Source organism: Telmatherina bonti (genome assembly GCF_933228915.1).
Source record: "Telmatherina bonti genome assembly, chromosome: 15".
Classification (NCBI taxonomy): Eukaryota; Metazoa; Chordata; class Actinopteri; order Atheriniformes; family Telmatherinidae; genus Telmatherina; species Telmatherina bonti.
In genome coordinates, this window is record NC_136613.1 from 19,251,058 (window position 1) to 19,267,106 (window position 16,049).

General features: G+C 43.1%; 1 protein-coding gene across 1 annotated transcript in view; it reads left to right on the forward strand.

The window, feature by feature from the left end:
• pde11a (phosphodiesterase 11a) overlaps nt 1-14,946 on the forward strand; it is a gene marked incomplete at both ends in the record, with an annotated part of 43,007 nt that extends 28,061 nt beyond the window's left edge. Inside the window, 7 exons of the mRNA XM_079254080.1 lie at nt 532-622; nt 10,226-10,326; nt 10,527-10,604; nt 10,701-10,764; nt 11,405-11,479; nt 12,330-12,413; nt 14,713-14,946. Of these exons, the coding sequence (XP_079110206.1) occupies nt 532-622; nt 10,226-10,326; nt 10,527-10,604; nt 10,701-10,764; nt 11,405-11,479; nt 12,330-12,413; nt 14,713-14,946 (727 nt within the window). The remainder of the gene's footprint in view (nt 1-531; nt 623-10,225; nt 10,327-10,526; nt 10,605-10,700; nt 10,765-11,404; nt 11,480-12,329; nt 12,414-14,712) is intronic.
• Between the last annotated feature and the right edge of the window lie 1,103 nt (nt 14,947-16,049).

A 16,049-nucleotide genomic window follows, 5' to 3' on the forward strand; every position in this document is an offset into this window, starting at 1 on the left:
ATAAGTTAAACAGTCTTGAAATATAAATGACTGTTCGTTTGGCTTGTGCTAAATCGGTTCAAGTGACAAAAACTAAAGCAGGTCATGAAGTCCTTTTCTGTTTTGAACTTCTAGCTGCGACAATGTGACGTGTGCCTATCAGAGTGAGCAGCAGCTGTAACTTTTTTTTTTTTTTAAATTGCAAGATATTCCATTTGTTTAATTTAGTCATACTATGAAATCCCTGCTGCTGCAGTGGTCATCAAGGTACAAACGCCATGTCTGCAAAAGTAGGGGAATTTCACAATTTAGTAAGATGACTTTTTTAATACACATTAGAGAATGACCATATTCAATGTTTGACATTTCAGTTTTAGCTGCAGTTTAGGTTATGAGTCTCATGCTTCCTTTATTATTGAGCCATAAGTTGGAAAATGAGTGCTGTGTGAACGGGTGAGGCAATAGCAACAGACTTCCAGAGCAGTCTTTGTTGAATCCTGATTATGTTATTCCTCTTTTTGTGATCCCAGTGTGTGTTTGTATGTGTTGCAGGACTGGTTCAGCCCTGGCTTTGCTTTATGGGACCTCCGCTACGCTGGAGCACCACCACTTCAACCATGCTGTTATGATCCTGCAGAGCGAGGTGTGCTATGTTCTAATATCTGCTGCAATGCAGTTCCCATTCAGCTTCTGATAATGCTTACCACTGCATGTTGTTGTTGTGCAGTACATTTTGTGTTATGTGATCACACAACATTTCCAACGAAGCATTTGAGGATTTAAACCCCATACATCTCAGCTACATCATAGTTTTTAAACACAATAAGATTTCTCCAGAACAAAAATTATTTTATAGTACTTATGACTATAAAATCAACTTTTGCATCAAACTTAATTAACTTTAGACAGTGTACAGAATACACCAGTATTAAAGTGTTTCTTACATAAAGCACACTTCATAGTACTGTTAGTCCGTGTAATCACCATGCTGTGGGTCTGATTATGTTCACATATTTTGAGTGTCAGCAGGGAAAGCATAGGTGAAACTCCTTATGGTATCAATGCTGCAAGTAATCCAGTAAACTGTGCTCATGAACCAGCATGCACAGAGCCAGCAACCAGCTTATCTAACTGGAAGGCTTTCCCTACATGCCAAAATATAAGTTGGGAAAAAAGGCCCATTATTGTTGCAGGTGGAGAGGTGAACAGACCAGACTCATGCCTGTGCTTTTTAAAATGTTGTGAAGTTACAACCAAGACTTATGAACACATATGAGCACATCTATATATATATATATATATGGCAGTTTGCTGTACACTTCACAACAAACACTACAAGTAAACATAGATTACATACATTACATTAGCATTAGCATAGATTACATACATTACATTAGCATTCATATACCCAAGAATATGCAGTAGCACAATGAAAAAAATAAGACAATACTTGGTAAGGATAAATTAGTAAATAGCTACATTTTGGGCTACTGCTTTGTAAATTGTAACAATACAAATAGGAGGTTGAATAAACACAATATACGTGCCGTTAAAACAGGTGAAGCAACGAGATGTGAATATTAGGTTGCATGGATGTACACAGTCTCAAAACAGGGAAAAAATGCAAAAGACCTTCCTTCCACCGCTGCATTTTGTACATTTGCTGTGTTCTTCTGCATCTGCCAGAGTGGGCAGAGCTTCACCCGACTAAATAATGAGTGTCCAATTACCTAGTCAGTAAAGGGAACCCTTCCGTACTCTGGCAGACATCTAAATGCGTAGGCAACAAGACAGACAGATTACTACTTTTTATTATAGTTTTTCTCTTTCTTTCAGTATGTTATTTATAAGTATGTAAAATGTCTGCAAAGTTACCTTTAAATTCAGTTATTCTTACTAAAACACAATTCCTATGAACCACCTGAAGGACCTCATTTTGTTGTCCATGTTTATCGTCATGGTCCACAGCTGAAACAGTTCTTTCTGTCACATCTGTACTCTTAAATCGAACTCATTAGTTTGTCCTCTTCAGCACTGGACCTGTAAGCAGACAGGGAAAATAAAACTCATAAGCATTTCCACATCAAAGCCAATGTTACTGTAAGTCCTTCATTTAAAAAGCCACAAAGTTCTCACAATAAGGATGAAGGTTGGGGGAAGGGGGAACATTTAAACAGCACTTTCAACCACTGGTTTCTCTTTAATGTAAGATAGAGACAAACACATGCTACGTTAACATGATAAATCTTTACTAATATCAATTTTCATTTTTGGTCAGTTTGGTTTGAGCTAAGATAAATTAATTCTACTTATTAACTGCAATTTATGTTATTTTACTGGTTTCCTTGGTTGCACATAAACACAATACACATTGTTTCCTGGTATGCTTCAGGATGTAAGATCACATTTTAGGGTTAGAAATAAAAAATAATTTTGTATGGTGATAAATGCAAAATAGCAATACAGATTTTAATTGAGGAATTACGTCAAATAAACGACTTCTAGTTGAAGAACAACTAAAGGTGTTGGATAAGATCATACTTCACCTGTCCTGTAGAATGAGAAATGCAACTATGTCCCCTGAATTTTAGTTTCAAAATAACACCTTAATTACAGATTCATTATTCATTCATGGCGGCATACACAGGCTAAATAATGATTCAGTATCCAAATACTAATGGAATTGCCTGTAAATTAGTTAAAAATGTGGAGGACTGTTTTTTCCTTACAGATAAAAAGGGACTTGTGTTCAGAGTGCTTGAAGGCAGCCATGTGTTGCCTCAGTGTGTGCTACATGTGAGCAAGTAAACAAATTGCTCATACTGCCCTCAAATCAATGTAATTACAGAGATGATAGATTCAGTGGTAATTGGTTGAGAGAGACATTTTACCAGGTGAATGGGTTCCATGAAGTTGTAATTGGAGGCATTTTGAGGGAGCAGCTGAGATGAGGCTTAGTAGTGGGTTCCATTGGCTTCATTATCATGGTGCTGACAACACAGTAGGCTGACAAATGTTTGCTTGGATTATCATATTGGTGTCTGTTGATACTGGGGGTTTAAATGCTGTTGTCCTTAGTTAATTAGCTTACAAATGAATACTGTGGCCAAATCAAATAGATGAGACAGCTCGTGCTTCAGTCAGCCAGCCTGCACCGGTCATTTATGACTCAGTAAATTTTACACGTCACTCACTTCTTTTGTATCTCTCGGTTTCCTCTAGTTATTCTCACTCTGGGTTTTACTCACCACCATTCTTCATCTGCTCCCGTTGTGACAGAATGAGAGATATCCTTTGTGTTTCAGCTGTTACGTCGTTCAATATTTTATGGGAACCCATGAGCTGATGAAAAGAGTCACAGGCATGTTGGCACAATTTTCAGAGCTGAATTCTCGGGGTTTAATTGTATGGTTCTACAGTCATTTACAGACGCTTTTATCCAAAGTGACGAAAACTAAATAGCTTTAACTAAATGGCTTTGCTAATTCCCAAATTGGTCTGCTCTTTAGCTTTAGCCAATGCTGACGTCACTTTAAAAAAGTTATCAGACTCAACTCAGCTGTGGCCACAGCTTTTTCCACATATGCACTGGTACCCCTAAAGACTCTGAAAACACACTCTGGTGTATTAAATTTGTTGAATTCACCTTTTAATGGGGCACATCGCACAGTGGGATACAGGCAGAAAAGAGTGGGCGTGCTAATATCCCCCCACAGGAATCTTGAAGATATTATATTGTGCATTGAGTTTTGGTTAAAGTTGGTGTGTGTCTGGAGGCAAGTGAGCCTGCGAACTGAAACTGCATCTGATTTTGTGTCTCAAGCTATTGAGGCAACAGCTGAAAAGCCTTTGAATAACAGCAGGAGCTAATTGGTTCAACTCAGCTTCAATGTGATGGTAGGGGGTCTTCAAGCTGTTAAATTTATTGTAATATAGTTCCAAGTGATTATGCTGGTCAGAAAAATTTAAGTGGGAATGTGTGTACTACTTATGAATAGTTTATATCTTGTCTGCAGTGAACAGAGCAGAAAAGTAAACATTTGATGCACAAAACAACTTAAATCTAAGATAGCTCCAAGCTATTTGAGCAGAAGCTTTGGTGTGAATATTAGCTTTGTGTCACCTCTTCAGAAAGTTATATTAAAGTAAGCACTGGGTCTAATTAATATGGCATATCACATCACCGTATCTTATTATATCATCACATATTGACCATATTCCTAGCCCCCATGATGCATTGCGTGAAATATGGGCGCGAATTCCAACGCGGACCTGAACCTGCGTTTGTTTACATGCAAACAGTTCACGCTAATGCAGTTTCTTTGAGTGCTGGGGATTTAAACATGTGGGAACACTGCCTGTCAGAGCTCAAGTGGTACAATATAATCATACAGCTGCCTACCGAAGATGAGGGATGGGAGGATAACCTGAAGTGGCCAGGGATCACATATGCTAACATATTTAGCTACTTCTTTGACTCGGTTGCTTCTGACGGTGAAGCTGAAAAGCTCTGAGGTGTCTCAGTATCTAAACAGTGATAAGGTCGATCGCTATTGTTAAAAGAGGAGGGACACAATCTCATTCATCTTAAAGCAGACATGGAGCCCAGCCAAAGCCTTAAAGTCCCGCATCACCAAGGCTGGGTGTTAGTTTCAATGTCAGGTGAAATACAAACAGCATGCTGGTTATCTGGACACCAACAGAGGACCTGGAGCTGGACTGTTCAATTGACAAAGACTTTACAGATACACATATGAAACCTCCAGAATTTCTACTTTTCATGCATGCTTTCATTATAATTGGTAGATAAATTTGTTGCAAAGAAGATTCAGCTCTGACCACAATACCTGAATCTATTGAAAATACAGTAAGCAGATAACAAGTGTGTGTGCTACCAACACAAACCATCAAGAGCACTGTATGAAGCTATGGGGAAAGTAACACACAGTCTTAATTTTGATTTTTTTTAGTTTTATTAAAAACATAAAACTTGAAAAAACAGCATCAGACATATAAAGACATGCTGTACAATATAGAGACATGATTAAAACCCATCCATCCATCCATCTTCTGCCGCTTATCCGGGGTCGGGTTGCGGGGGCAGCAGCCTAAGCAGGGAAGCCCAGACTTCCCTCTCCCCAGCCACATTTGCCAACTCTGCGGGGGGGATCCCGAGGCGTTCCCAGGCCAGCCGAGAGATGTAATCCCTCCAGCGTGTCCTGGGTCTTCCCCGGGGTCTCCTCCCAGAGGGACGTGCCTGGAACACCTCACCAGGGAGGCGTCCAGGAGGCATCCTGACCAGATGCCCGAGCCACCTCAACTGGTTCCTCTCGATGCGAAGGAGCAGCGGCTCTACTCTGAGCCCCTCCCGGATGACCGAGCTCCTCACCCTATCTCTAAGGGTGAGCCCGGCCACCCTGCGGAGGAAACTCATTTCAGCCGCCTGTATACGAGATCTCGTTCTTTCGGTCACGACCCACAGCTCATGACCATAGGTGAGGGTAGGAACGTAGATCGACTGGTAAATCGAGAGCTTCACCTTCTGGCTCAGCTCCTTCTTCACCACGACGGACCGGCGCAGAGTCCGCATTACTGCAGACGCCGCACCAATCCGTCTGTCGATCTCGCGCTCCATCCTTCCCTCACTCGTGAACAAGACCCCGAGATATTTAAACTCCTCCACTTGAGGCAGGACCTGACCCCCGACCCGGAGAGGGCAATCCACCCTATTCCGGCTGAGGACCATGGACAGATTTTGAGGTGCTGATTCTCATCCCAGCCGCTTCACACTCGGCCGCAAATCGCTCAAGCAAGAGCTGGAGATCACGACCAGATGAAGCCAACAGGACCACGTCATCCGCAAAAAGCAGGGACCCAATCCTGAGGCCACCAAGTCGGATCCCCTCAACACCTCGGCTGTGCCTAGAAATTCTGTCCATATAAGTTATGAACGGAATCGGTGATAAAGGGCAGCCTTGGCGGAGTCCAACCCTCACCGGAAACGGATCCGACTTACTACCGGCAATGCGGACCAAGCTCTGACACCTGTCGTACAGCTCGTACAAGGTGGTCCGGTACCCCATACTCCCGGAGTACCCCCCACAGGAGCCCCCGGGGGACACGGTCGAATGCCTTCTCCAGGTCCACAAAGCACATGTAGACTGGTTGGGCAAACTCCCATGCCCCCTCCAGGACCCCAGAGAGGGTATAGAGCTGGTCCACTGTTCCGCGACCAGGACGAAAACCACACTGCTCCTCCTCAATCCGGGATTCGACTATCCGGCGGACCCTCCTCTCCAGGACCCCTGAATAGACCTTACCAGGGAGGCTGAGGAGTGTGATTCCCCTGTAATTGGAACACACCCTCCGGTCCCCCTTCTTAAAAAGGGGGACCACCACCCCAGTCTGCCAATCCAGCGGTACTGCCCCCGATGTCCACGCGATGCTGCAGAGGCGTGTCAGCCAGGACAACCCCACAGCATCCAGAGCCTTAAGGAACTCCGGGCGGATCTCATCCACCCCCGGGGCCTTGCCGCTAAGGAGCTTTTTGACCACCTCAGCGACTTCAGCCCCAGAGATAGGAGAGTCCACCCCTGAGTCCACCAGCTCTGCTCCCTCATGGGAAGACGTGTTGGTAGGATTGAGGAGGTCTTCGAAGTATTCCCTCCACTGACCCACAACGTCCCGAGTTGAGGTCAGCAGCTCCCCACCTCCACTGTACACAGTATTGATGGAGCACTGTTTCCCCCTCCTGAGCCGCCGGATGGTGGACCAGAATCTCCTCGAAGCCGTCCGGAAGTCTTTCTCCATGGCCTCGCCGAACTCCTCCCATGCCCGAATTTTTGCCTCGGCAACAGCCGTAGCCACATGCCGCTTAGCCCGCCGGTACCCATCAGCTGCCTCCAGCATCCCACAGGCCAAGAAGGCTCGATAGGACTCCTTCTTCAGCTTGACGGCATCCCTCACTGCTGGTGTCCACCAACGAGTCCTGGGATTACCGCCACGACAGGCACCAACTACCTTACAGCCACAGTTCCGGCTGGCCGCCTCAGCAATAGAGGCACGGAACACAGCCCATTCGGACTCAATGTCCCCCGCCTCACTCGGGACATGTTCGAAGCTCTGCTGAAGGTGGGAGTTGAAGCTCGCTCTGACAGGGGACTCAGCCAGACGTTCCCAGCAGACCCTCACAACACGTTTGGGCCTGCCAGCTCTGACCGGCTTCCTCCCCCACCATCTGAGCCAACTCACCACCAGGTGGTGATCAGTTGACAGCTCCGCCCCCCTCTTCACCCGAGTGTCCAAGGCATGTGGCCGCAGGTCCGACGATACGACTACAAAGTCGATCATTGAACTGCGGCCCAGGGAATCCTGATGCCAGGTGTACATATGGACACTCTTATGCTGGAACATGGTGTTCGTTATAGACAATCCATGACGAGCACAGAAGTCCAATAACAAAACACCATTTGGGTTCAGAGGGGGGGGACCATGTCTCCCAATCACTCCCCTCCAGGTCTCACTGTCATTGCCCACATGAGCATTGAAGTCCCCCAGCAGAACAATGGAGTCCCCAGAAGGAGCACCCTCCAGCACTCCCTCCAAGGACTCCAGAAAGGGTGGGTACTCTGAACTGCTGTTCGGTGCATAAGCACAGACAACAGTCAGGACCCGTCCCCCCACCCGGAGGCGGAGGGAAACTACCCTTTCATCCACCGGGGTAAACCCCAACGTGCAGGCACCAAGCTGGGGGCTGATGAGAATGCCCACACCTGCTCGGCGCCTCTCACCATGAGCAACTCCAGAGTGGAAGAAGGTCCAGCCCCTCTCGAGGGTACTGGTTCCAGAGCCCAAGCCATGCGTCGAGGTGAGTCCAACTATATCTAGTCGGAACCGCTCAACCTCGCGCACAAGCTCAGGCTCCTTCCCCACCAGAGAGGTGACGTTCCACGTCCCTAGAGCCAGCTTCTGCAGCCAGGGATCGGACCGCCAGGGTCCCCGCCCCTTGCTGCCGCCCAGCTCACATTGCACCCGACCCCTACGGCTCCTCCCGCAGATGGTGAGCCCACGGGAGGTGGGGCCCATGTAACCCTTTCGGGCTGAGCCCGACCGGGCCCCATGGGCGAAGGCCTGGCCACCAGACGCTCGCTCTCGTACCCCGCCTCCAGGCCTGGCTCCAGAAGGGGGTCCCGGTAACCCGCGTCCGGGCAAGGGAACATTCATGCCCAGGTTAGTCGTCATCATAGGGGTCTATGAGCCGTGCTTGGTCTGGTCCCTCCCCTAGACACCTGTTTGCCATGGGTGACCCTACCAGGGGCATAAAGCCCCCGACAACATAGCTGCTAGGATCTTCGGGACGCACAAACCCCTCCACCACGATAAGGTGACGGCTCAGGGAGAGGGTGATTAAAACCTTTAAAAAAAAAATTGCAGATTAAAACCTTTAAAAAAAATTTCCATTTGTGTTTAAGTGTTTATCAGTCAGTTTTTCATTGAACAAGTTAAATGTTACAGCTCTAAAACCATCCATTACTTTACCTGTTTAGACTTATGTGTTTAAGTGCAGTTGAATCCCAGTTGTTTTCACAAAATGTTCTATGAATGAAATGTGTAAGCATGTTTAAGTACCTAATATTGTCATGACACTGTTTTTAGTCCTTCTGAGGATCCGATCTCTTCTGTGATTTTTCGTAGCCCAGCCACAAAGTAGGATGCAGATTTTCCATTGTCAACCATTTGTCAACAAAATTAAATGAGCATACATAGATCATGTTCTGATTTTTCAACAGCACAAGAGGTACCCAAACTCTGCAAGGCCATTTTAGTAAACTCTAGATTGTCAAATAAACGTAAACAAAACAAAAACAGCGTTTTATCTACTGAATTAAAAGGAAACAAATCTTGAGTAAATCGTGGCCGATGCCCCGCTACTATCATTAGTCAGTGGCTTACTGCCTGACAGGAAGTTGTACCCATAACCCTTTCTACCGTGACACCCCCAGAAATAAGGTGGATAAAAATGGTCAAGCTACAGAGGAGAGAGAAATGCTCTGCGTCGGGAGCAGAGGAAGTCAGCTGTGAGATATTGCCTGTTTAGCTATAAATGTTTGGCTATAAGCTTTGGCAATAAACACCACACAGGTCTTCTAGTTCCAGCAGAGTCCAGTGTCTGCTTCACCACTGCAGGGTCGAGTGAAGGGAGTTTACCCTGAAGCTAGGTCCCCAACTCAGCCTACCGAGCTCGGTTTGGCAGCAGAAAGTTTAACAACTGTTTCTGTTGGAGTTTCAGATAGTGGAGGCAACAGACCAGAGCAGCATGGTTACAAAACTGTCAATGAAATGTTGCACTTCAGGACAAAACTACCAGATGAAGAAAATAACTGGTTTTGTTGGAGCTGAATGCTCATGTAGGTGCATTGTTTTGTTCACCAGGTAAAGCAGCTGCCATTAAAATGCAGTCAGGTGTAAGGTTCCTTTCTGACATCTCCTATACTCACTTTCTCATCTATTGCTGAACAATAAAGGACACTACAGTCCACACAATGTTAAAAAATATGACAATATAAAGAAGCACTTTGGTATGGAACACACAGGATACAAATAACATTTTTTACAGTTTCCATTTACATCATTTAAAATTATATATTATGTAAATAAATGTATATATATTATTCCAGCAGGAGCTTTAGTTTCAGATGGGACCCAGGCTGAACAAGTCTTAGGGTAGGTTCTGACAAAGTTTAACAACACAGTCCCATAAAGAAATCACTTATTTACAACAACAAAAAAATGGCTGAAGCGTGATTTATGCACGATGCTCCCTTCCCATTTCTGCATGCTACTTTATTCTTACAGCGGGACTTGAATGTTAAGAAAACAGATTCTCGTCGCCTGTTCTGCTAGTCCGTATTACTTGCTTAAACTACCATGATTTTCTCTCTTCCTTTCTTTCGATCTAAGTTGTTCTCGATATACAAAGTATTCATAATTACATCATACAACCCCACTTAAAGACCTATTTTAATCGTAGAATTTACTTCTTAAAGATTTCACTTCAGCATCTTTGCCATTACCAGTCATTTACCATAAAATCCATGAAAAACAGTGATGTGCATGCCAAATATCATAAATTATTCATCTGGAGCTTTTTTTCTTTTGTCCTTTTATTTGATGCTCTTTGTGTGCAATTGTAAAAGGGATGCTTGAGTTCAATATCATGTTTTCCTGTGTTTATGTCTCCCTACAGGGCCACAACATCTTCTCCAACCTCTCGTCTACAGAGTACAGCAACCTCATGCAGCTGTTGAAACAGTCGATTCTGGCTACAGACCTCACACTTTACTTTGAGTATGTTCTACTAATCAAACTAAACTGAGAGATATCCACAGAGTGCGAGCACAAATATTTACAATGAAGCACGCTATCAAGCACATCTGCCTGACATGCTTAATGAATGGTTGCAGGTTGCTTCTTTTAGGTAACATCGCCCCCTTGTGGATTTAATGTAAATTACACCAATGTGTAAAAATGGCTTTGTTTCCCTTTAGGAATAGAAGCACATTCTTTGAGCTCGTCAAGAAGGAAGAGTACAACTGGAACGTAAAGGCTCATAGAGACATGTGCAGGTAATGTTTTTACTCTTTGTTTCTTTCTGTGTCTGAAAGATAATCTAACTTACATCCTAGTACCTAATGCTTAAAATAAACCTGTCCTCTTCTCAGATCCATGATGATGACAGCATGTGATCTTGGCGCTGTCACAAAGCCCTGGGACATATCACGCAAGGTGACAAATACACTGTGAACACAAGCAGTGAAATGTGGGGATGTATGTCTGAACCAATCATCTTGCGCTAAAATGAAATATGTTGATAATATTTGGCAAAGAGACATTGATATAATATTGTGGGAATTTACTACTTTTCATTTATTGATATGATTACCAGGTACTTTCCTTAGCTTTTTAACAATGACGCCCAACTCCTCTCATTGCCTTCACTTAGTCCTACATCTCTGTTTAGCAGTGATAAGGAACCCCATGTTTTTTTTCTCTTGGAAGATCAAGGAAAATTACTCATTGAGCACTTCAAATGGCCTTTTTAAACCCATTTGAAGAGTCCTCAAAAAATCCTGAAAATTGGAGTGGTTGGGATAAGCAGGGGGAACTGATTCGGAGTGAGTTTGAAGACAAAATTAATAATAATAGTAATAATATAAAATTTTATTTATACATATGTGTATGTTTGTGTGTTATATTTATATTTGTTGTGATGCACATTCATTTTTTTCTGCTTCTTCCTGCACTTTATTCCATACTAAAAATCTGCTGTAACAAGTAAATTTTTCCACTGTGAGATTAAATAAAGTCTAAGTCTGAGTTTATCTGGTGAGTTGCAGCCCTGCACAAACCTTTTCTCTCTCCTCAGGTTGCAGAGCTGGTGACAAGCGAGTTCTTCGAGCAAGGTGACAGAGAAAGATTGGAGCTGAAACTCACGCCCTCTGTGAGTATATCAGACCAGCTCTGCATTTGTGCGTTTTGCAGTTTCTCTCACCTCTGCGCCCTCGAAGAGCTGATGATGCTGAAGCAAAGATATATTCTCTCTGCTGTGTCAAAACATACTGACTGCAGGGGAAACATGAGAGCTTGTGTCTCATAGTGTGAGAAATGTGTTGGGTCAGCTTGACCGCTCCACTGCCTTGCTGCTGCTATGCTATGAGGGGAGGAGGGGTTCGGGGCTCCCCCCCCAAAAATATCCCCTTGATTCATGGCAATTTTTATTCATTCATCTGAAAGGGTACAGACCAAATCTCTTTTCTCATAACTGAAGGTTATAACGGAGGAGAAATTTAGTTTTTTACTCACTGAAAATCATTTTTGCTGATCTCGACGCTGCAGTGAGAAGAAAATGATCTGGTTGATTGAGGAGTTTTATGAGGCTGAACTGTGTTGCAAGTCAGTCAAAGGGAAAATCAGCAGCTTTCTGCATGCAATTAATGACTGTTGAGTAATCGAGGCTGGCCACATTGCCACCCCTCTGAAATAACTAATTCAGTAGCCTCAGGTCTGCTGCTTGTGTCAAACCTTTAGCGCTTTATGTGTGGGTGTTGAAAATGAAATATTAACTTCTGAGTCCTAGCCCGGTAACTATCTCTGAAGCACAGCCCCAGCGGAGCCTCTTAAGTTCAGGCTGCAGAAGAATGAGGGAGAATAGAAAATGTGCGTAAAATAAACTCAGTAGACTTGAGAGCTGAAGGAGAATTCTTTAAAACCAAGGCGCTAACAGCAGCACTTCAGGGCCTGCAAGCTTGACAAATGCAGAAAAATATAAGCTGTTATCTTTTGCGTTTCAGGCCATCTTTGACCGAAACAGGAAGGATGAGTTGCCAGGGCTTCAGCTGGAATGGATTGATGGAATCTGTTCGCCACTCTACGAGGTAACATTTCAAAGATTAAATGCTCACCAGCCTTTATTGTGTCACACTTGTCACTTGTCCGCCTCTGACATGAGTAGAAGCTTTCCTTCCTCAGTTATTGTCCTCCACTGATGCCAGCAGAGAAACTGTCACTGACAACTATTTGACTTTCTTTTCAGCCACAGATTTCTCACTGAAAGAGATTTTTTTTCTATTATTGAAAGCTCTGGAACAACTTCAAGGTTGCATCCCGTTCTTTTGAGAATAACAGAGTGAGTGTGAAGTTTCAGATGCATTAAAGCACAGATAAGTGTGTGAAAAGAGCTGTGATGCAAGTCAGGTTAAATCCCTGCAGTAAGACACTGCTGTGGGCTTCAGTACACACAGTAATGTAATTACTGACTATACTGCATACTTTTCCTTGGACACATCGAAAACCAGGCTGACTCTGTTGGAGGATCCTTGCTCAGCCAATATGATGATCCAAGTTAGAGCTAGTGATCACCTTTTCAGAGAACAAATGGAAATCTATGCTGTGTTCTCACTGGGGTAGTAAAGTGAGAGTGTGTGTCTCTGAATGACATCAGCAGAAACTCGCCAGCCCCTCCCACTCCTAGCAGTAATAGTTGTGTGGGAGGAAGGAAAAGGCTGACTTACTGAGGAGATCAGGTCTGTTAAGACACTGTTGGAGGTAAAATTATGAATGCCAGAGCAGAGAAGTGAAAGGAGCACAGGATCAAATAAATCACTTATTCTCATTGGACAAGGTGATCCTATATGCTTTTGCACTGTGCAAAAACATCACAGTCAGTCATTAGAAGTTAAATAGAAACCAAATAGATCCTTTTGGTAGCTGCTGAACACAGTGTCTAAAGTTAAAGTAGACTAATCTTCGCTGGGCTGTGTTTTCACCATTGTTACTGTCTGTGCTGTGTTGATAAAAAAGCATCAAAGCTGTGTGTGTTGTCTGCGTGGGGGGTTTGTCTCCACGCTGCCTCATGTTAAAGGCTGATGTTTTGAGAATGTAGATATGGAGCTCGCCATCCTGCTGCTGCCAATTAAACTTATGAGGGGGGAGAACAGAGGAAGTTCAGAGGTGACAGGTTTTTTTTTTCTTTGTTCGTGGGTGGAAGAGATCTTTCTCTTGATCTCACTGATCTCCTTATCCTGGTGGTAGCTTGCTACATTGTGGAAAATTAATCCTACATTATATAACCTTCCATCTTGCATGACAGTCCCTATCTTTTTCCTCTAAGTCTGCCCCAGTGGAATAATGCACAAAGCAATCATGATGTCTCACTGCCGGTGTTGACAAAGTGAAGAGGATTAACAGGTTTAAAAGATGTTAGGATTACAGTACTTCTTGAAATTTTGTGTATGCATGTATGTCTTGATAAAGACAGCATTACAAGCTTGTGACTGTTTTTTTGGGTTTTTTTTTTTTTAATAAATCCAAGTTAGCCCCATCACATTTACAGGAGATGAAACCAGTCAAAGATTTGCTTGTTTTCTTTAAGAATTTTATGAAAGATCATTCGATTAGATTAATCTTCATTTTAACAGCTACCCTTCATGAGCTGTGTTGTATATAATATAATGATTCAATTACAACCTACAGAAATGGATATGGATTTTATATTTGCTCAGCTTTAATGCTGTTCAATATCACATCTGTATTGCTTTACAATAGTTACATATAAATGCAAGATTAGAAATGATTCCATAACATATCAGATAGTTCATTATGATTCATGATGTCTGAACTCGAGCACATAAATAGATGTTAGATCGCGCATTCAAAGCTCAGTTCATTTGAGGGTGTGGAACTTTCCCTTTCATGCACACAAATCACATTTCCCAGAAGAGGAAAGCAATACTCATATTTATCCAATATATCATAACAATGACTTCCCATATAACTACTCATACAAATTCACAAGACAAAAAAAAAGTTTGGACATGTGTCGTGAGAAAAAGACTTACACTTACAGTATCTAATAGAATTAATTTTTTACTGAATATTAATTGTGTGGTAGCCTCGTGCATAAGCTGGGGAAATAATATCTCTTTGTGTGTGTGTGTGTGTGTGTGTGTGTGTGTGTGTGTGTGTGTGTGTGTGTATGCATGTAGTGTAAATAAGGACGACTATAAAGAAATCTTAACATAACCAGACAAATACATTTGCTTTCATGAAATGTGCAGGTTTTGAGTAGAACTGTGCATGAGTGTCTCAGTGTTTGTAAGGAAGGAGAAGAAATTAGATGAACTTTAACACCAAACAAATGTCATTGTTGTCTTTTTTTCCTTTTTCTCTCTCCAGACTCTGGTCAAATTGAATCCTAAACTTCACCCGATGCTTGATATGATCAGAGCAAACCGGGCCAAATGGGAAGAACTGAACCAGAAAAGACAATGTGGCCAGAGTGTTTCTGCACCTGCGAGCCCTTGCAGTGGCGACGGCGCAGAAACCAGCGGCTGCGCTGTGGCAAAAACTGGCAGCATGCCCTGCTGCAGCGGCAACAGCGATGGCACACTGTCGAAGGCAGCTAGTTAGCTTCTGCTGGCAAGCTGAAATCTTAGGCCCATTGTCTCCTAAATGCTGTCTGCAGCAGAGGCAGTGCAATGCATGCAGAGGTTCTTGGGCTCTGCTCTTCGCTTTTGCTACTAGAGATGAGCTTTAGACTCGAGTCTGGCGCTGACATGAAGGTTTTTCTGCTCCCTTCAGATTCTTTGTGCTGAAGGCTGAGAGAGCTGTGTTTGGCAAGCTTGTTGGAGGAGCTACAAATCACCTGATGACACCAAGTCAGATAGAAATCAAACCACTGTGTTAATATGTCAACTAACACCAACTATTCTGGGCATTAGACAGACTTTTTTTTGCAAAAGACATAGAATATAAAGTTTGTCTCTGCTGTGGATGTTTTGGTCTTGCTATCTTGTTGCTCGCATTTTGTCCGAGGGTAACATTTTTGTAAATTTGTAAATAGGCTATAGTGTTATTTACAAGTGCTGTTTAAAAAAACATAAACTGTATGCATTGGATTGGATTGGATTGTAGCTGTATGAGAGGGTGCAGGGACAGCAGGACCTGTAACAGTGCTTGCATTGCAAATTGAATTCTCCCTCCTTTCCTGTGCCTTGTTTTAAGATCCTAATGAAAAATGCATGGCCTCTTTGCTGAGGTTCTTAGATAGTATGGAAATCCATGTTGATCCATGCTTTTTCTGCCGTAATTTCTAAAACCAATGACTACAGTTATGTCTTGGCCCCTTGTTAGCCACAAGAATTCACATAATTTACATTATGGAGATATATTTTACCCAGTTTTATAAATGCAAGTTTTCCCTTGTCTCTCTCACACACAATGTGCCTTGAGAAAAATGTTCTAATGGTAAATTAATTATTGCAGGACATGTCTTCAGCTCTACTGGTTTAATACTGACATCTGTACGCTACAACTCAGCATCACAATTCATTAAAAAGTATTGGCTAGCATTTTTAAAAGCTACCTATTGTAGTTTTTGTTTAAACCTATGTTGGGAAATTTATATAACTTTTGTCGCCCTGTATCTGTTAAATATAGGTTGGTTAGCTCATCTTACAGTTATGATTATAAACAACAAAATCATCCAGACTGACAATAAGTAACAATTGTGA